Below are 21586 nucleotides of genomic sequence, written 5' to 3' on the forward strand. Positions count from 1 at the left end.
TGTCTGTGGCGAAGAAAGAGGCACAGATCAAAAGAAGGGCCCCTGATTTACTCTGACCCCTGAAGAAAGAGGGAGTTTTACCCAAAGAAAGATCCCTGGGGAAAGGAAAGAGCTTCAACTTGATATGTTTCTCAGAGTAACTCAGAGCATGAATAACAAAAATGGGTAAACACACAACAAAAAGTACTTTTATGATATCAGGTACGACCAAGACATAAACCAAAAAAAACCCAAAAGAGAATAACTAAACAACACCTACAATCAAAACCTTGAAGAAAAAATTAGCAAAAGCAATTAGAATTTCTCAGAGAGGTGAGAGCTGTGAAGGAGAGACGTAGAAAAAAGAATCAACATCTTAACACAAGAGGTACAAGACCATATCCCAGTGAAAACATCCCTAAAAATCTGAGAGGACCAACTAAAAGTTAATGACTCCAGGAGACAAAAAGAATTATTAAAACAAAGTCAAAAGATTAATAAAATAGAGGAAACTGTAAGATATCTTATATCAAAAACAACTCATCAAGGAGTGATAACTTAAGAATCATTAGATTATTTGAAATCTATGATAAAAGCAAAAAAAAAACAAAAACAAAAACTTGTAATAATATTTGAAGAAATCACTTAAGGAAAATTGCCCAGACATATTAGAACAGTTAGACAATGTGAAGATAGAAATTATCCACCAATTGCCTCCTGAAAGAAACCCCCAAAAGAGATGTCATTGCCAAAATTCAGACCTTCTAGATAAAAGAAAAAAAAGTACTACAAGCAACCAAAAAGAAAGAATTCAAATGCTGAGAATCCATGGTTAGGATTACACAACAGCTATCACTATAAAGAAATAAGCAAAACTGAGTATTGATATCACAAGGAAAAAAGGGAACATTCAGTGAAATAGAGGACTTTCAAACATTCTTGGTAAAAAAACCAGGCTTTCAAAGGGATCTTGAAATATAAATACAGAAATCAAGAAGAAACTAAAAAGATAAATACAAATGAATAAGTAAGAATAAAGATGAATTGTTTACTTTCCAGTTGATAAGGGGAATGATAGTAAGATTCTTTCAGAATCTTAATGGCATAAGAGGTCATAGAAGTAGTCAAATGAGACCGAAGACCTATAAGTTGCTTTATTATGTTTTGATGATGCTGTGAGAAGAAAGAAAAGGGAATTGGGGAAGTGGGCTTCATTTTCATCTAAAGTATTTAGAAGAGGACAGAATACATACATAGAGGAATATACTCAATGCAACAGGGATACAGGTAGGAACAGAAAGAGGGGAAAGAGAAGAAAAAGAGGGAGGACAGATTCATGGAGGGATTACTCATAAGGAAAACATATCCTAAGCTAGGAGAAGGGACATTAAAGGGGAACTTTAAGAGTAAGAATCTACCATAAAGAAAAGTATCAAAGTGTTTAGAGAAGAAGAAAATATATAAGATGAAGAGAAGTACACAATTAACCATCCTAACTGAATCTGAATGGGATCAATTCACCCATAAAATGGAAAAGACTAAAGAAGTACGAGAAAGCTAAATCCAGTAATATTTTGTTTATGAGAAACATTTGAAACATAAAGACTCCCAAAGAATTAAAATAAGATATTGGAGCAAAATATATTATGCCTTAAGTGACCTAAAAAAAGTTGGGGTAGCAGTCATAATTTTAGACAAAGAAATAGCAAAAATAAACTTAATTTAAATAGATAGATAATTACATTTTGCTGAAAGGTAACAGACCATGATTGATTTCAATGTTTAATATATCTGTACCCAGTGGTATGGCATCTAAAGGAGAATTGTACGGTAGAGCTATAATAGTGAGGCACCTCAGTTTATCCCTTTCAGTGCTAGATACAACTAACCAAAAAATAAACAACAAAGAAGTTGAGGATGTGAATCATATTTTAGAAAAATAAGATATGTTAGAGCTGGAGATTATTGATTGGAAATAAAAAAGAACATGCATATTTCTGAACTGTGTACCTTTACAAAAATTTTTAAATGTCTCATAAATTTAGAAAACAAAAAATATTATATGCATCCTTTACTGACCACAAAATACAGTAAAAATTAAATTAAGTAAAGGGCCATTGAAAAAAAATATTTAAAACAAGTGTAGTGACAGTTTATACAACAGTAACATCACTGCAGGGCAACTAGGTGGCTCAATGGAGAGAGTGCCTGCCAGAAGTCAGGAAGACTCATCTCCCTGAGTCCAAATATTACCTTAGACACCGACTGTGTGACCGTGGGCAAATCGCTTAAACCTTTTTTGCCTCAGTTTCTCAGCTGTAAAAATGAGCTGGAGAAGGAAGTGGCAAACTACTCCAGTATCTTTGCCAAGAAAACCCCAAATGGGATTACAGAGAATTAGACATGACTGAAATGATGACTGAACGACAAAAAAAATCACTGTAACGACAGAAAACTTTGAAAATTATGAGAACTATAATCTATGCAAAAACTATCCAGGATTCCAGAGTTCTGATGATGAAGTACTTACTGATAGAGAGACAATGGATTCAGGGTGCAGAATGATTGGGATTATTTATATACATATACGTAAACATATATATATATATATGTGTATATATATGTATGTATATATATATTATATATTTGAATAAAATGAATATATGTATGTGTATTATATATTTGAATAAAATATATTTTTTGTTATGGGGATTTTGTTTTTCTTTTCAATGGGGTGGTAAGTGGGAGGGAGACAAAATAGATTTCTCTTAATTAAAAAATAAACCAGTTTAATTTTCTAACCTGTAGCATTTATTTTCAAAAATATATATATATATCCACACATATCTATGTATGTATATATGTACATGCGCGCACACACACACACACACACACACCCATCAATTAGATGATACATTAATCGCACTTAAACTTTTCAGGTTTAACAATTTTAAAAAAATTTGCCTATCAGTCATTACAGTTCATCGTTAAGCATATTAAGTGCCGACTATGTTTCAGAGAGCAGCTAAGTTCTTGGGATACAAAGAAAAACCCTGCCCTGGTGGAACTCACAGTCTAATGGAATATTCACAAGATGGATTTTCTAGGAAACTTGAATTCTGTTTACAATTTAAGGCAGGGTATACCTAAATAAAGTTGCTTTATATCCTTCTTTTTCCACTTCAGTAGGTGGTATCTACATAGCTGATTTGGGTATACTACAGGTTTTTATTTATTTAATTTGATTCTCACCTCTGTGTGCTAATCCATTTTGTTTATGTCTTACTATCTCACACCACAGTTTTTTTTTTCTCATTTTTTATTTATTTTTAGTTTTCAACATTCACTTCCACAAGATTTTGAATTCCAAATTTTCTCCCCATCTTGTCCCTCCCACCACCCCAAGATGGCATGCATTCTGAATACCCCTTCTCTTTCTATTCCCTCCCCCCCTTATCCCTTTCACCTTCTATTTTCCTATATGACAGGATAGATTTCTATACCCCATTGCCTGTACATCTTATTTCCTAGTTGCAAGGGAAAACAATTTTTAACATTTGTTTTTAAAACTTTGGGTTACAAATTTTCTCCCTTCCTCCCTTCCCACCCACCTTCATTGAGAGGACAAGCAACTTGATACAGGTTATACATGTGTAGTCATGCAAAACACTTCCATAATAGTCATGTTGTGAAAAACTAAGTATATTTCCCTTCATCTTATCCTGCTCCCCATTTATTCTATTTTCTCTTTTGACCCTGTCCCTCCTTAGAAGTGTTTGTTTCTGATTACTCCCTCCCCCAGTCTGTCCTCCCCTCTATCATCTGTCTGCTCTCTTATCCCTTTCCCCCCTATTTTCCTGTAGGGTAAGATAGATTTCCATACCCAATTGAGTGTGTATGGTATTCTCTCCTTAAGCCAAATCCAATGAGAATAAGATTCACTTGTTCCCTCTCACCTTCCCCCATTTCCCCTCCACTTTTCTTGTCTGTTTTTTTGTGAGATAGTTGACCCCATTTTACCTCTCCCTTTCTCCTTCTCCCAGTATAATCCTCTCTTACCCCTTAATTTTATTTTCCAGATATCACCCCTACATCTTCAACTCGCCCTATGCCCTCTCTCTGTCTGTCTGTCTGTCTATCTATCTATCTGTACATACATACATACATACATATAATTTTTTCCTTCCAACTATCCTAATACTGACAAAGATCTTTTGAGTTACAAATATCATCTTTCCATGTAGGAATGTAAACAGTTCAACCTTAATAAGTCCCTCATGATTTCTCTTTCCTGTTTACCTCTTCATGCTTCTCTTGAGTCTTCTTGTATTTGAAAGTCAGATTTTCTATTCAGCGGTCTTTTTTATCAATAATGCTTGAAAGTCCTCTGTTTTACTAAATGTCCATTTTTTTCCCATGAAGGATTATACTCAGTTTTGCTGGGTAGGTAATTCTTGGTTGTAATACTATCTCCTTTGCCCTCTGGAATATTATATTCCAAGCCCTCTGGTCTTTTAATGTAGAAGCTGCTAAATCTTGTGTTATCCTGATTGTGTTTCCACAATACTTGAATTGTTGTTTCTTTCTGGCTGCTTGCAATATTTTCTCCTTAACCTGGTAACACTGGAATTTGGTTACAATATTCCTATGAGTTTTCCTTTGGGGATCTCTTTCAGGAGGTGATCAGTGGATTCTTTCAATTTCTATTTTGCCCTCTGGTTCTAAAATACCAGGGCAGTTTTCCTTGATAATTTCTTGAAAGATGGAGCCCTTTCTCCCTACTTTTTCCCCATTTCTTTTTATGGAATCATTTTCCTGCTAGTCACTTTGGTTTGAAACCTGAGGATACTATTTTGCTTTTATCCCTCTGCTTTCTTTTTCACTGAATATGTACCACTTCTGCCTTATCCTTTCCTTGTGATCTTAAATTTTTATCCCTTTGATTCGAAGCCAATGCACACTTATTAGGCACCTACTGTGTAAGGCATGGTGCTAGGTACCAGGGACAAAAAGAAAAAAGGAACAAAAAACAACCCCAGGAGTTTATATTTTACTGAGGTTTTATAACTTGTAAACAGTTAAGTATATATACAGCAATTTGAGGAGGAAAGAGAGTACTAACAACTAAGGGGACAATTTTATTCTATCGTGAAGAGTAATCTTTAAAATCACTGAGGGAAAGGGACTCTTCCCTTTACCTCATACTCCATGGTCAGTAAGATGCCAATTCCTCAGTTTTACCTCCAAAACATGGAATATCTCACATTTATTCTCTTCTCTCTACTCATACTTCTAAAATCATTTTATAGTCCTTTCCTTCTCTGTTTGGACCATTATAATACCCTCCTAATTAGACTCCCTTCCACCTGTCTTTCACCTTTCTAATTCTTCCCTTCTCAAAGTTACCCTACAACTGTCATAATCAGAGTAATATTTCTTGTTCGTCGACTTATTTTTCCTGTATCTAAACTCTTTTGGATGGCCACATATTTATTGAAGAGGTGGAAAAATAAAGTCGATGAACAAGAAGGGAAGAGTCCCTTTCCCTCAGTGATTTTTTGTCAAAGATTACTCTTCACAATAAAATAAAATTGTCCCCTTAGTTGTTAGTACTCACTCTTTCCTCCTCAAATTGCTGTATATATACTTAACTGTTTACAATATAAGGAATTTTTCCTCTTATGACTTTATGTAGTACATTTTCCATGACAGAAGTTTATACTTTTGATAGAACTGCTTTTAAAAAGCAAATATTTTGTTTTATTTCAGTTTAATATTAGTTAAATATTGAGTTTGACTTCTGATGCTAAATTTTAATGTATTGCTTCTCATAAAGCAAAAATTAATACAGTTACCAATTCACTAAATGTGACAGTATCTGTGGTGTGCAAGATACTCGAGATAAGCAGAGCAGGCTGACAGTTCATAAAGGCATCAAATATATCCTATCATGTGAATGAAGTGTCTACTAACAGTTTTGCCATATCCACTTTTCTTAATGTTGGAGTGCTAATATATGAGAATGTCCACATATGACTATCTTTCTTTGGGATGGGAATTGGAGCATGCTTAACACAACCCTTTCTTTTTACTTACATTATTTTGTAAAGGGAGACTTAGAACAAAGTGTTCTTTTTATTTTACATCTGTAATTTGACTAGAATCTTAAAAATTCCACAATTCTAAAGTTCAGGTGCTAATATTATATTAGTTTAAGACTAAGTGTATTCTCTTAATGTTCTGCTTGATGGGATTTTGTATAGAATTATGTCTTTGCTAAATCCAAGTCTGTATATGTCTGATCTTATCACTTCCCTGTTCAAAACCCTTTAATGGTTCCCCATTACCTGCTGATTGAAATATAAACTCCGGGTATTCAAGGCCATATTCGATTTACTTATCTTTGTACCTTTCTTTTAACTCTTTTGAATATTTTATATTCAAACCAAACCAGTTTACTCACATTTCCATGATCATCCTGCCCTCTCTTTGTGCTTTTAAACCTGCCATCCTCCAGCCCTAGAACCTTCCTATCCTCTATCACCCAAATCTTAGCCTGTGGAAATCCTTAACCTTTAAGACCTGACTCTGGTATCTGCTCCTGTACCTCTGATCCTTCCCTTTGAGATTTCTTTGGCTACTCTGTTTAACTATTTCTGTGCTTTTATTTTTATAACCCCAGTGACTAACAAAGCACCTAACATTTAGTAAATGCATAATAAATGTTTGTTGAATTGGATTGGAAAGCATTAATTTTCTTTAAAATTCAAGAAGACATATAAAATCCTGAAAGTAAGTAGTAAATAGCACGGTAGATAGTTCTGTATTATTTCTTAATTCTAAAATTTCCACATTACATATAGTTTGGATATCAGAAAAATTAATTTGCCTACTGTTGCGCTGTAATTCTACCATCTGATAGCTTAAGAACATTATTTCAGTGTTTTTACTTTCACTGGAGGAGCTACATTATACCTTTTTCACTTATTCATGAGTTCATTTATAAACATTAACTGTGTGCATTGGGAAGTGCTGGGCACTAGGGGAGATACAAATGAAAATACCTATCTAGTAGAGAATATGCGCATTCAGCAAGTTCATGGACGCAGTGCAAAATGTTATAGGTTCAAGATGAGGGAATAATGAGGGAGTACTTGGAGGAGGTGGAACATTACTTGGCTCTTGAATGACAGACTGGGGTTTTATAAAACAGACGGAAATGGAGGAGAATTCCAAATAGTGAATAATACAGGAAACTTTTGTTCCATTATTTAGCTTTTTAAAAACTGTTTGTATTTCTAAGCTAATGAGACAGAAGTCATTTAAATTGTTGGAAGAAAATGGTGTTAAACTGTAACCTTCTTGAGAGTAGAAATTGTTTCTTTCTTTATATTTGTATCTCTAGTACCTAGCACCAGTACATAGTAGCCAAAGTACTGCTTGCTTGAAATATAAAATCATTATTTTTTGTACTGAATTTCATTTTCATCTATCAATAAAAAGAAGTTATATATTTGTAACTTACAGCCAAACAATCATGATAGCATGTGTCAGCCCTTCAGACAGAGATTTCATGGAAACTTTGAATACACTAAAATATGCCAACCGTGCCCGAAATATCAAGAACAAGGTTATGGTCAATCAGGACAGAGCCAGTCAACAAATTAATTCACTTCGTAGTGAAATCACACGACTTCAGATGGAGCTCATGGAGTACAAAACTGTAAGCCAATGAATGCATTTGAGTGTTTTAACTTTGTATTTTTATTTTAAGTCAAAACCGAATGTGATGAATGCTGTTGAAGAACTACATAGAGTGTGTGTGTGTGTGTGTGTGTGTGTGTAGCTAGTTAAAGTTGCTTAGCTAAAGCTAAAGTTACTTATCTTCTTTTACCCTTAATTTACTTATCTTTAAAATAGGGATAGTAATAAAACTGCAGTACCTACCTTAAAAGATTGTTGTGGGATTAAAATGAGATAATGTATATGAAGGGCATTGTAAACTTTGAAGCACTGCATAAATATTGGTTATTATTTCCTGTTTTATAAAAAAGCTATGAGGAAAGTGTTTTGCAAACTCTTAAATATTATGTAGATGAGTTATTGTTATATTATTTTGAATTTTATCAATAATGAGAAGTAGCCTGCTATAGTTAATAAAGAAATCTCCCTGGGACAGAAATATTTGTGTTCAAGTCCTTTCTCTGAGACACACTGGTGTATGACTTTGATAAGTCATTCAACTTCTCGCTATGTTAAGCAACTCTACAACTTGAGAAATTGCAGAGAAGTTGCAGACCTGCATTGATGGAGTGTTTCCTCATCCTGGAGATCCCTATGCCAATTAAATCATAGGCCTAGTTCCTACTCCAGTCAATAATAATGTAAAACTAATTGAAGACTAATTAATAATATTAACAATGATGACAATACAATAACACTAGAAAATCTGAAGGGGATACTTTTACTGTGCTGTGACTGGTTCAGGCCAAGTATAAAGAGCTAAATGTTTTGGCAGTGTGTTTTCTGTCCTTATTTAGAAACTCTTTATTTTGAAGTGTACCAACCAACAGGAAAATTTATTTTTCAGGGTAAAAGAATTATAGATGAGGAAGGCGTTGAAAGTATCAATGACATGTGTTTCATGAGAATGCCATGCTACAAACTGAAAATAATAACTTGCGTGTGAGAATTAAAGCAATGCAAGAAACTGTTGATGCATTAAGAACCCGAATAACACAACTTGTTAGTGATCAAGCCAACCAGATTCTTTGTCAGAGCAGGTATTTTGAATTTAGTTTTCTTTTTTAAGTGAATATTAGAAATAAAAAGACAAGGATAATTCTTTATACTGTAATTATTGTTAAGTCATTCAGCTGTGTCTGACTCTTCATGATCCTTAGGATGATACTATACCAGCCTCTTCTATCCTCCACTATCCCTCAAAGTCTGTCCAAGTTCATTTTTTGTTGTTTCCATGACACTTATCTGTCCATCTCATCTTTTGCCGTCTGCTTTTCCTTTTGCCTCCAATCTTTCCCATCGTCAGGGTCTTTTCCGGTGATTCCATCTTCTCATTATGTGGCCAAAGTATTTAAGCTTCAGATTCAGTATTTGACCTTCCAGTGAATAGTCTGAATTAATTTCTTTCAGTATTGACTGATTCAGCCTCGTTGGGACTCTCAGTAGTTTTCTCTAGCACCACAATTTGAGTGTCAATTTTGTGGTGCTCATCTTTCCTCATAGTCTAACTTTCACAAGCATACATTGCTACTGCGAAAAACCATAGCTTTGACTATACAGACCTTTGTCAGCGAGATGATGTCTCTGTCTTTTAGTATGCTGTCTAGATTTGCCATAGCTTTCATTCCAAGGAGCAAGCATCTTTTAATTACATGACTGTAGTCATCGTCTGCAGTAATTGTTGAGCCCAAGAATATAAAATCTGACACCACTTCCATTTCTTCTCCCTCTATTTGCAAGGAGGTGATGGGACCAGTTGCCAAGATCTCAGTTTGTGTGTGTGTGTGTGTGTGTGTGTGTGTGTGTGTGTTAAGCTTCAAGCCAGCTTTTGCCCTCTCCTCCTCCATCCTCATCAAGAGGTTTCTTAATTTATCTTCACTTTCTGCTATCAGAGTGGTATTATCTACGTATCTGAGATTGTTATTTTTTTTTTTGGTTGGGCAGTGGGGTTAAGTGACTTGCCCAAGGGTCACACAGCTATTAAGTGTTATGTGTCTGAGGCCGGATTTGAACTCAGGTGCTCCTGAATCCAGGGCCAGTGCTCTATGCACTGCACCACCTAGCTGCCCCTGAGATTGTTATTTCTCCCCCAAACTGTAATTCCAGCTTTTGATTTAATCCAGATTGGCATTTTACATGATGTACTCTGCATATAAATTAAATTAATAAGATGACAATATACCACCTTATTGTACTCCTTTTTCTATTTTAAACCAATCATTTGTTCCATGTTTGGTTATAACTTGCTTCCTGGCAGAAAAATAGGTTCCTCAGGAGGCAAGAAAGATGATTTGGTACTCCCATCTCTTTGAAGACTTGCTACACTTTGTTCTGATCGACACAGTCAAAGGCTTTAAGTGTATTCAGTGAAGCAAAAGTAGATGTTTTTCTGGCATTCCCTTGCTTTCTCCATAATCCAGTGAATGTTGGCAATTTGGTCTCTAGTTCCTTTGCCTCTTTGAAAACCAGCCTGCTCTTCTGGTAGTTCTCAGTTCATATATTGCTGAAGTCTAGCTTACAGAATCTTAAGCATAACCTTGCTGGTCTGTGAAGTGGGTGCAGTTGTTCAGTAAGTTGAACATTCCTTGTCATTACCCTTGTTTTGAATTGGGTTGTAAACTGATCTTTTCCAGTCTAGTGACCACTGTTGTGTTTTCCAGATTTTCTGGCAGCACTTTGACACCATCATCTTTTAGAGTTTTAAATAGCTTGGTTAGAATTCCATCACCTCCATTAGCCTTATTGTTACAATGCTTCCTAAGGCCCACTTGACTTCATTCTCCAGGATGTCTGGCTCTAAGATCAGTAACCATACCTTCATGGTCATCGATGATATTAGGATCTTTCTTGTATAGTTCTTTTTTGTGTTCTTGTCACCTCTTCTTAATCTTTTCTCCTTCTGTTAAGTCCCTACCATTTTGGTCTATTTTTGCAGGAAACTTTTTGTCTTTCTCATTCTATTGTTTTCTACTATTTTGTTGCATTACTCATTTAAGAAAACCATAGTTTGTGCTGTTCTCTGGAATTCTGCATTCAGTTAGGTATACCTTTTCCTTTCTTTTTTCCCTTTCCCTTGCCTTATTTCTTCAGCTATTTGTAAAGTCTCATTAGACAGCCATTTTGCTTTCTTGCTTTTCTTTTCTTTGGAATGTTTTGTGTCTGCCTCCTGTATGATATTGTCAACCTCTGTCTATAGTTCTTCAGCCATTCTGTCTACCAGATTTAATCCCTCAGATTTTTTCATCACCTCAACTTTGTATTCCTAAGAGATGTTATTTGGGTCATTCCTCTGTAGTGTGATGATTTTCCCTACTTTCTTCAGTTTAAATGTAAATTTTGCAATAAGAAGCTCATGATCTGATCCAGAGTCAGTTGCAGGTCTTTTGTAACTGACTGTATAGAGCCTCTCCACCTTTGGCTGCAAAGTATATAATCAATTTGATTTCCATATTGACAATCTGGTGATATCTGTGTGTAGAGTCACCTTTTGGATTGTTGAAAAAGAGTGTTTGTTATGACCAGCGGGTTATCTTGACAAAACTCAATTAGTCTCTGCCTGCTTCATTCCAAGGCCAAACTTACTTTTCATTCCAATTGTCTTTCGATTTCCTTCTTTAGCATTCTAGTCACCTTTGATGTATGTGACATCTTTTTTGATGTTATTTCTAGATGTTGTAGGTCTTTCTTGAACTGAGCAACTTTGGCCTCTTCAGCATCAGTGGTTGGAGCGTAGACTTGTATTACTGTGATGTTGCATGGTTTGCCTTGGATTTGGATGGATATCATTTGTTCATTTTTGAGATTGTACCCCAGTACTACTTTTCTCACCCTTTTATTGACTATTTCATTTCTTCTAAGGGATTATTGCCCACAATAGTATATTTAGTGATCATCTGAATTAAATTCACCCGTTCCCATCCATTTAAATTCACTGACACCCAAGATGTCATTGTTAAATCATTCCATCCCCTCTTTGACCACACCTAGCTTAAACATGCAAGATTAATCTTTACAACATTTGATTTTCTTTTTGTTATCAGATGCATTTGTACTGGAGTATAGCTGTCCTCCACTCTTCCCCAGGAGCATATTTCTGACTTGAGGGACTTATCTTCCAGTGTCTTCTCTTTTGTCATTTTAGTACTGTGTGTAGTGTTTTCTTGGCAAAAGTACTGGAGTAGTTTGCCATTTCCTTCTCACTTTTTATCCAAACTCTCCATTATGACCTGTCAATCTTGGGTAAACCCTGCATGGAATAGTTCACAGTTTCATTGAACTACACATGCCTTTGTTCCATGAGAAGGCAGTGTACCTAGCATATTTAAATCATTCATTTATTATTTGAACCATGTATTAAATAACACATTTTCCAAGTTGTGACTTATACTCATTACCTAATTATTTTTATATTTTACATGTTTTACATTTTTACATTCCCTCAACAAATCACATAATTCACTTTAATGAATTATATAATTATCTACTTATTCAATTAAGGCTATTGAACTGAGTTTGAAAATTACTCAAACTTCTTTTGCTTTTACTTGGGTTTATTTGGCTGATGTTCTGAATTCATTGGAACTTTTATTAAATTTTTCTATTATCTTTCATTTTTCAGGGGAAGGTAATGAGGAGATCAGCAATATGATCCATAACTATATCAAAGAAATAGAAGATCTCAGGTATGGCTTCATCTTACTGATGTACATTTATATATTCACTTTTCAAAAAGATTTTGCTTTTATGTACTAACGGTTATTTTTAACAGGAAAAGAATTATTTCAGAATGTTGTAATTTTTATCTTTCAGGCCTTGAGTCATGTTAGCCTTAAGGAACAAGGCAAATAGTAGATTTATCATTTATATGTATAAAGAGCACTGAATGTAGAATCAGAAGAGTTGGGTTCTAATCTTGGCTCTGCCAGTTACTAGATGTGAGATTGAGGCAGCTAGGTAGCGTGGCAGACAGAATTCTGGACATGAAGTCAGGAAGACTTAAGTTCAAAGCCTACTTCAGACACTTGCTAGCTGTAAACCCTTGGATAGTCATTTAATCTCTCTTTGACTCAGTTTCCTCATCTTTAAAATGAGGAAGTTGGATTCAATGGCTGTTTCCTCAGTCATTTGCATGTCTGAATCAATGTCTGATTGCATGTGCGACTTTGAACAAGCCACTTATTTGTTTCTCAGCTTCTGTTTTTTCATCTATAAATTATAGAGAAATTTTTTTTTCCAAATCATGTGCCTTTTATGTTTTCACTTCTCTAACCACCCCAGCTTTCTTGTGTTTTAAGGAAGATTGTTCCTGCTGTACTCTTATTCCTTTAGCTACTACTTCCTCTGAGAAAGTGTCATGTTCTTTGTAATTTGTAGGCTTCTAAATAAAAAATATTATTCTATTCATAGGTTTCAGAAGACTGTCAAAGTGGGTCTGTTACATGCAAAAATGTTAGGAACTTGTGCTCTAGAGGAGTAAAAGTGTGGTTTCAGATCTATAACTCTACAGCCTAGAATTAGTCAAAGTCAATAAATATTTATTAAGTGCTTACTATGCACTGTACTAATTGCTGCAGATACAAAGAAATGCAGAAATAGCCCCTGCCTGCAAGGCAGTTAGCTTCTGGTAGAGGTGCCAACATACAAACAGCTGTGTAAAAAAGTGCAAAATATAAGCAGGTTAAATTGGAGCTAATCTCAAAGTGGGGTCACTAGCATTAGGGGAGATCAAGAAATGCTTCTGATAGAACATGAGTTTTTAGCTGGGACTTGAAGTAAGGCAGGGAAGGCAAGAAGCAAAGATGAAGAAGGAGAGCATTCCAGGCATAAGGGACAGTTAGTGAAAATGTCCAGAGTTGGGATATGGAAGGTCTTGAGCAAGGAGTAGCAATGAGGCTAATGTCACTTGACTGTGAAGTACATGGAGGGGATTAAAGTATAAGAAAATTTAAAAAGTGTATGTAGGGGAGGCAGGTTATGAAGGACTTTGAATGCATAAGAGAAGACTTTGTATTTGATCTTGGTAGTAATAGAGAGCCACTGGAGTTTATTGAATGGGGCAGGGGATGAGGACATGGCCAGACCATTGTTTCCAGAATATCAGATTGATAACTCAATGGAATGGAAAGCGACTCAAGTCAGAGAACAACTAGAAAGCTATGATACATACATTAAGTTGGTGGCAATGTCAGAGGAGAGAAAAGTGTTACTGCTAATGTTGCAAAGGTGGAATCCATAAGACAGGAACAGATTGAATATGGAGAGGAGAGTGAGAGAGAATAAGGAGAGGAGGAAGATACTTAGGGTGTGAGCCTAGTTACTGGAAGGGTAGTAGTACCCTCAACAGTAAGAGGAAAATTAGGAAGAGAGGAGGACTTGGGAGTAAACATAATGAGTTCAGTTTTGGACATTGCTGAGATTAAAATGTCTACAGGATATCCAGTCGGCAGTTGGCAATGCCAGACTTGAATCAGGAATGTCAGTTAGTCAAGAACTTATTAGGCACCTACTGTGTGCCAGGCACTGTGCTAAGCAAGAAAGGTATAAAAGATTGTCCTTGCTTAAGGAGCTCACAATTAAAAGGGAGCAACTGTACAAACAAGATATAGGCAGGATAAATTGGAGATAATAAACAGGGGTAGCATTAAAGAGGCTGGGGAAAAGCTTCATATAGAAGGTCAGATTTTAGCTATGCCTTGAAATAAGCCAGGGAGGACAGGAGACACAGAGGAAGAGTTCTAGGCACGAGGGACAGTTAGTGAAAATTCCCCGAGTTGAGAAATGACATGTCTTCAGGAGTAACAGCAGGTAAAGCAGCATCACTGGATTATTATGGATAATCAAAGTGTAACAGGACTGGAAAGGTAAGATTTCAGATTTTAGGAGGTTTGAAAGTGAAACCAGATTTTATATTTGATCCTGGTGCTGTTGGAGAGCCATTACAGTTTATTGAGTGGGGTAGGGAGGTTGTGATTTGTACTTCAGGTAGATTAATTTGATGTCTGAAGGGATGTGCTAGAGTGGGGAGAGACTTCGGTCAGGGAGAGCAATCAAAAGCTGGTTGCAATAGTCTAGGCATCAGGTGATGAGGGGCTGTACCAGTGATGAAAGTATCAGAGTAAAGAAGGAGGAATATTTGGGAAGTGGTACTAAGGTATAATCGACAGGAATTGGCTGCTAATTGGATATGGGGAGGGGTCATGGCACAGGCTAGAGTTAAAGATGACAGTAAAGTTACAAGCCTAGATGACTGGGAGGATGGTAGTATTCTAAACAGTGATAAGAAAATGAAGAAGAGGGATAGGTTTGTGGGAGGGAGGAGGAAGAAATAATGAGTTCAGTTTTGGACGTGTTGAGTTTAAGATGTCTAAAGGACGTCTAGTTTGAAATGTCCAGATGTAAGACTGGAGGTCAGCAGAGAGATAGATAAGAAGAAATGAGAATCATCAGCAAATAGATGATAATTGAATTCATGGGAGCTGTTGAGATTACTAAATGAGGAAGAAGAGTGCCTAGGGAGATGCCCATGTTTAGCAGGAAACTCAGAAGAAATAGTCAGATAGGTAGAAAAGTAGCAGAGAGCAATGTTGTGAAAACCTAGAAAGAAGAAAGTATCAAGGAGAAGAATAACGTTGATAGTGTAAGGCTACAGAGGTCAAGAAGGATGAGAATCGAGAAAAGGTTATTCAATTTGGCAATTAAGAGATTATTAGTAACATTAAAAAAGCAATTTGAGTTCAGTGCTAAGGTTAGATGTCAGACTAAAGAGTTAACAAAGTAAAACAAAAGAAAGTGGGGGAACTGAATTCAGAAATTTAGTCATGAAAGGGGGTATGAATTAAGTGAGGATTTTTTTCAGGATGGGGAAGATTTGAGTGTATTTGTAGGCAGCAGGGAAGCAGATAGAATACAGGGAGAGACTGAAAGATTAGAGAGGACGTAGGGATAATGGAAGGGGCAGTCTGCTGGAGAAGATGGGTTGAAATGTGATCATGTATGCATATAGAAGAGTTTCCCCTGCCAAAGAGAAAGTCTGCCTTCTAAGAAGTAGTCTTTCTGATATATTTATGTTCATAAAAGTTTTAAAAATTCACCTTTAAGCATGTTAAATAATACCTGTGATTGTGTGTGTGTGTGTGTGTGTGTGTGTATTTTGGTCACCAGGGCAAAATTATTAGAAAGTGAAGCAACAAATGAGAACCTTCGACGTAACCTGACAAGAGCTACAGCAAGATCACCATATTTCAGTGGATCATCAGCTTTCTCTCCTTCTGTACTTTCCTCAGAGAAAGAAACCATTGAAATTATAGATATGGCTAAAAAAGATTTAGAAAAATTGAAAAGGAAAGAAAAAAAGAAGAAGAAAAGGTAACATTTTTCTTAAGTATATTTTAATTTGCATTCAAGATATAGCCTCCTGTAAATGTCAAAATGTCAAAATAAGAATGTTTTAAAGCAATTGAAATTAGAACAATTAAATTGATTTTATTTCTTCTTATAGGTATATTTTTACATATAGGGGAATTATTTTAGATAAAATTATCATAACTTATTATCTATTTTATTGATCCTGACAGAGTAAAATTATAATTATGGGATTTTTTTTCTGTCTGTAGAATTAACTGTTCTTGCTTTTAATCATCTTGCATTTAACAAAACATACATCATTTTACTTGAATGTTTTCAGTTTTAAAATTTGTTTCTAATTCTCTAATACGTATAAGTAGACTTAAGCACATCCTTAAATTTTCTTGTAGATGTATTTAACTAAAGGACAAATTGATTCTTCCAAATATTGTTTAGTGTCATTTGGTCTTATAAGTGTTCTGAGCAAGGTTTCTAATTTGGTTATTCAGTAGGTCTTTCTATTACCATTGTTTTCTTTTAAAAAATTCTTCCAACAAGGAATGTGTCCAATCCAATATTTTTTTCCTTGGTGAAAATTATCTCTTTTGTCAATAGCTCATGTACTTCTTTGTGAGAAGCACAGTGTTTTAAAAAATTAGTTGGACAAAGGAAGAAGAGGAAAATGAAATTTTTTCTTTGTGTTTGAATGTTTATCAGCTAAATATTTATAAATTTTCTATATTTACTCATTACTTATAAAATAGCCACTCTATATAAACCTGCTGAGTATATGTTTATATATTCTCATGCATGCCAAACAAACCTCCAGTTCTAATGTACTATATGTGACATGGTGTTTATTTGATGTTTTTGCTTAATTTATATGAATTAGGTCATTCAGGTAATGAGTATTTGAGCAAAATTATTAGAAGTTTAGATCTTAGATCTGTTGTGTACTATGGGTTGAAAAGGAACCATCAGAATAATTAGCACGAGGCGTTGCACAGCTTTCATTAGGAAGCATTGTTGATGAAATTATGTACTTAAAATATAAACATTTTAAAAGATGTTCATCTTAGATTATTGACTGGCAGTATAAAGGAGGATACGTTATAATTAGTTACCCATTTATGAAGTGTAATTACAAATAGAGTAGCAATTACAGTATTATTAAGAATAATGTTGCTTAGTCTTTGCAAAGACACAGAACAGGGAACCTGACTTAAAGTCATTGCTGTCATAATTTAGAAAGTCAGATATTGTGATTTAATTTTACTAAGATCCAGGTGTTCACAAAAAAAATTGTACAGTGTAATATATATTGTAAATGTAATTTTCATTTGATGGAGGGAAGGATGCTGCCTTTCCCTATAATCTAAATTGGTTGCCAGTGTCATTTTAAGAAATGTAAATAAATGCATAGGTAATTCAGTTTAAAAAAACCAACTTTTATTTAAGCTCTCTTAGAGTATCATGATACTAGAGTAATACTGGAGGAGTCAGGGTGTACTTGGAAGCACAAATCATGTCTTCTTTTCCTAGATTTTACATCCCCAGTTCCTTCAAATAATTCTTCTGTTGTATGATTCCAAGTGTGCTTACCATTCTTGTCACCCTCGTGGACGTGCTTTAAGTTGACAATGTCCTTCTTAAAATGTGGTTCTTATACCAAATACATAGTTCCAGGTGTGGTCTGATATGCAGGCACCAATTGTAGATGGCTTTCTCAATGAGTTTCACCATGAAAGGGAGGCAGAGGATATACGACGATATCGAGGGGGAATTAATGGATCAAAAGAGGGTTTTTCAGAGTTGAGGGGATGTGGATGTATTTGTGGGAAGCAGGGAAGCATTCAGTAGAGAGGGAAAGACTGAATATTAGTAAGAGTGTAGGGGCAAAGTCTACATGGGACGCTGTGCTCCTGTTTATACTGCCAGGTTACTCTGTTGACTCATATTGCGTTTGAAACCTACTAAAATGCCTTTGTTTTAACCTCTTGTCTGGGTCTTGAATTTTATTCAGCAAATAGAAATGGGAGATGTAGTCATTTCATGTGTAGGGAATGGCATAACAAAGGCACAAATGCAATAAAAAGTTAAGACGTGTGTAAGGCTGGTCAAATTTGACTAGATAGAACTTGTGGTAGAAAGTAGTGTAAGCTAAGTCTTCTTAGTGAATGATTATTGAATAATTTTGGGGAATGACTTGATCAGTTTTGGGTATTGGGATTATTAATCTGGAAATGATATTAAAGGTAGACTAGAAGTGGGCACACTGGTTGGAAAGCTGTTATAGAAGTTGAATAGAGAGCATTAAGAGCCTGGATGAGGTTGATGTCATTGGGAGTAAAAGGGGGATCATGAGGGAGGTATGTGTGAATGATTTTGAGGAGTGACTTAAGGAATATTTTGAGGCAGAACTGACAGGATTCTGCAACTGAATACAGGAGGTGGAGGGGAGAGAAGAGTGATAAAGTATCTTTTGGTTTTGTGGTAGTCCTGTGGTTTTTGACTTACTAATTATTCTATTGGCAGAAGTAGGGATGTCAGAAGGAAGAGGAGAATTTCAGGAACAGCCTAATAATAAGTTTTGTTTTGGCTATATTGAGCCAGTTGAACTTGCAGTTTGAGTTATCCAATACCTGTCCTGATGAAAATGCAGGTTTAAGTTTGAGATTTGTTTATATAAAGACACTTGTTGAGGTTGTGGGAATGAATGAGATTTCTTTTTTTTTTATTTTGAAAAATTAATTCATTTGTTTTTGGTTTTTAACATTCACTTCCATAAGATTTTGAGTTCCAAATTTTCTCCCTCTCCCTGTCCCCCATCCTCAAGATGGTGTGCAACCTGATATAGACTCTACATATACATTCCTGTTAAAACATATTTTCACATTAGTCATGTTGTACAGAAGAACTAGAACCAATGGGAGGAACCACAAGAGGAAACAAAGCAAAACAGAAGAAAAAAAAAGAGCAAATAGTGTTCTTCAATTTGCATTCAGACTCCATAGTTCTTTCTCTGGATGTGGATAGCAATTTTTTTGTGTGTGTGGATAGCAGTTTTCATCATGAGTCTTTTGGAGTTGTCTTAGATCCTTGCATTGCTGAGAAGAGCAACGTCTGTCAAAATTATTCATCTCACAATGTGGTTGTTACTGTGTACAATGTTTTCCTGGTTCTGCTTACTTCAGTCAGCATCAGTTCATGTAGGTCTTTCCAGGTTTTTTTGAAATCCACCTCCTCATCATTTCTTATAGAACAATAATATTCCATTACATTCATATATTGCAACTTGTTCAGCCATTCCCCAATTGATGGGCATCCCCTCAATTTCCAGTTCTTTGCCGCCACAAAAAAAACTGCTATAAATATTTTTTTTTACATGTGGGTCCTTTTCCCATTGTTATGATATCTTTGGGATACAGACCTAGAAATGCATTATTTTATAGCCCTTTGAGCATAGCTCTAAATTGCTTTCCAGAATGGTTGGATCAGTTCAGAACTCCACCAACAATGCATTAGTGTTCTGATTTTTCTACGTCTTCTCCAGTGTTTATCTTTTTCCTGTTTTGTCATGTTAGCCAATCTGATAGGTATGATGTGGTACATAATGAGATTTCTCAGAGAGGAAATGTAGAGGGAACAGCTAGGTGGCGCAGTGGTTAGAGCACCGGCCCTGGAGTCAGGAGGACCTGAGTTCAAATCCAGCCTCAGACACCTAACACTAGCTGTGTGACCCTAGTCAAGTCACTTGACTTCAATTGCCTCACCAAAAAAAAAAAAAAGAAAAAGAAAAGAAAATGTAGAGAAAGAAAAGGGATGAGGATAGAAATGGGAAAAACAAATAGTGAGGTATTGAGAAAAAATGGAATCATTGAAGTATAATAGTTGAAGAGGCATTAAGAGAATTGAGAGTCTTTGAGGGAGCTCACTTCAGATGAACTTTATCATCTCAGCAAGGTAGAAGGTGAGGCTGACTGCTGTAAGTATGTGAATCAGAAGTGGTGTAAGGATAAGAGACTTTATACTTACTGGATAGAAGAATGAGTCTTGGATAAAAAAAAAATTGGTAAGCAGCAGTGACTCTGCCTGAGGTTTTTCCAGCATAAAAAAAGATGGAATTAGTGTGACTTTGTTATTTTGCCTAGCTATACTCTATGTCTAGGAGTTAAAGGAAGTAATCTGATGTAGGGTTTCTGAGATTTGAGAATTTGCGAGGCAGGAGAGGCAAAAGATGAGGAGAGGGAGAGAATGCTAGGATAGTGACTATCAAATCACTGAAGTAATTAAAGATAGAATCAAGATTGCTTGTGAAAGTAAAATAAGTTATAGTTGAGGGATAGACTGGGAGAATAAGAAGTTCCTTTTAGAGGTCATGATGAAGATAATAAGAGTGTAAATTAGAGCACATAAGAGGTAGAAAAATAGGAGGATGGGTTTCGATAACATGATTTCAATCTTAATTGTAAGTTTACAAAAATAATACCTCTGAAAGAATACTTTTTGGAGTTATTTGAAGTGATTATAAGTAATCAATTATAAGATGGAAAAGTATTGCTATGGAGAAGCTTCTGTATCCCAGTATTAATTATTGTGGGATTAATTTTTGAGCATATTGTTTTATGATGTAACTTATTGTCCAATGACTCTAGATACCATATTATGGGTTGAATAAAGTACCAGAGTACTAAGGGATTATAAAAAGGGAGCATTGCATAGTGGATAGAGACCTGGGTTATTTAAATCCTGCCTCCAAAATGTGGTAGCTGGGTGATCATGGACAGATCACTTAACCTCTCAGTGTCACTGTCAAATTTCTAGGACAATAAATTCAAGTCAAATTTATGATAAACAACTCGAGGATGAATTTGACACATCAAAAGTTTCCTACCTGGATTATATCATAGATATAAACTGAATAATATAATTTATAATATAATAATAATAATATCATCTGGATAATAAAATGGATGGGAAAGAATTAACATATTTACCTCATAGCATATATTTATATATACATGTGTGTGTATATAAACTGAATATATACAAAAGATAGATTAGACAGACAGATCAAAGCATGACCAGTATGATGAAGGACTATATGTTTTCTCTATGCCTCACAGATTCTCAAAAACTCTCCCAAATAGGAATTATACAAAAGTAGCAAAGCAATTACAACAGTCTCTTCAGGTGAAGACACAGAGAAGTTTTATATGATAACATCTGATGAATCAACGGCAAAGTAGGCTGATCTCTAACATGCTTTCTCCCAGTAACTCCCATATTCTACTATTACCTTTTCTCTCAGATTCATTCAGTAATTTCTTTGCTGCTGCCTACCCCCCCAGCAGACAAAGGTAAAGCAAAGTAGCTCTATAGACAAATATTCTTAATAAATATCAATTCAAAAATTTAAAATAAAGCCCTATAAAACGTACTACAGCAATTAGTCCAGTGAATAATTCGTTACAATCAAGATGGATTGATACTTGGGATACTAGGATGGTTTAACATTTGT

General features: G+C 35.3%; 1 protein-coding gene across 1 annotated transcript in view; it reads left to right on the forward strand.

The window, feature by feature from the left end:
* Positions 1–21586, forward strand: part of KIF21A (kinesin family member 21A) — a 171524-nt gene that overhangs the window by 64865 nt on the left and 85073 nt on the right. The window contains 5 exon segments of the mRNA XM_020973700.2: positions 7507–7702; positions 8570–8617; positions 8620–8757; positions 12337–12404; positions 15883–16086. Coding sequence (XP_020829359.1) covers positions 7507–7702; positions 8570–8617; positions 8620–8757; positions 12337–12404; positions 15883–16086 — 654 coding nt within the window.

The sequence above is a fragment of the Phascolarctos cinereus genome, unplaced genomic scaffold (assembly GCF_003287225.1).
Source record: "Phascolarctos cinereus isolate Bilbo 61053 unplaced genomic scaffold, phaCin_HiC Scaffold_1;HRSCAF=81, whole genome shotgun sequence".
In the NCBI taxonomy this organism is placed as follows: domain Eukaryota; kingdom Metazoa; phylum Chordata; class Mammalia; order Diprotodontia; family Phascolarctidae; genus Phascolarctos; species Phascolarctos cinereus.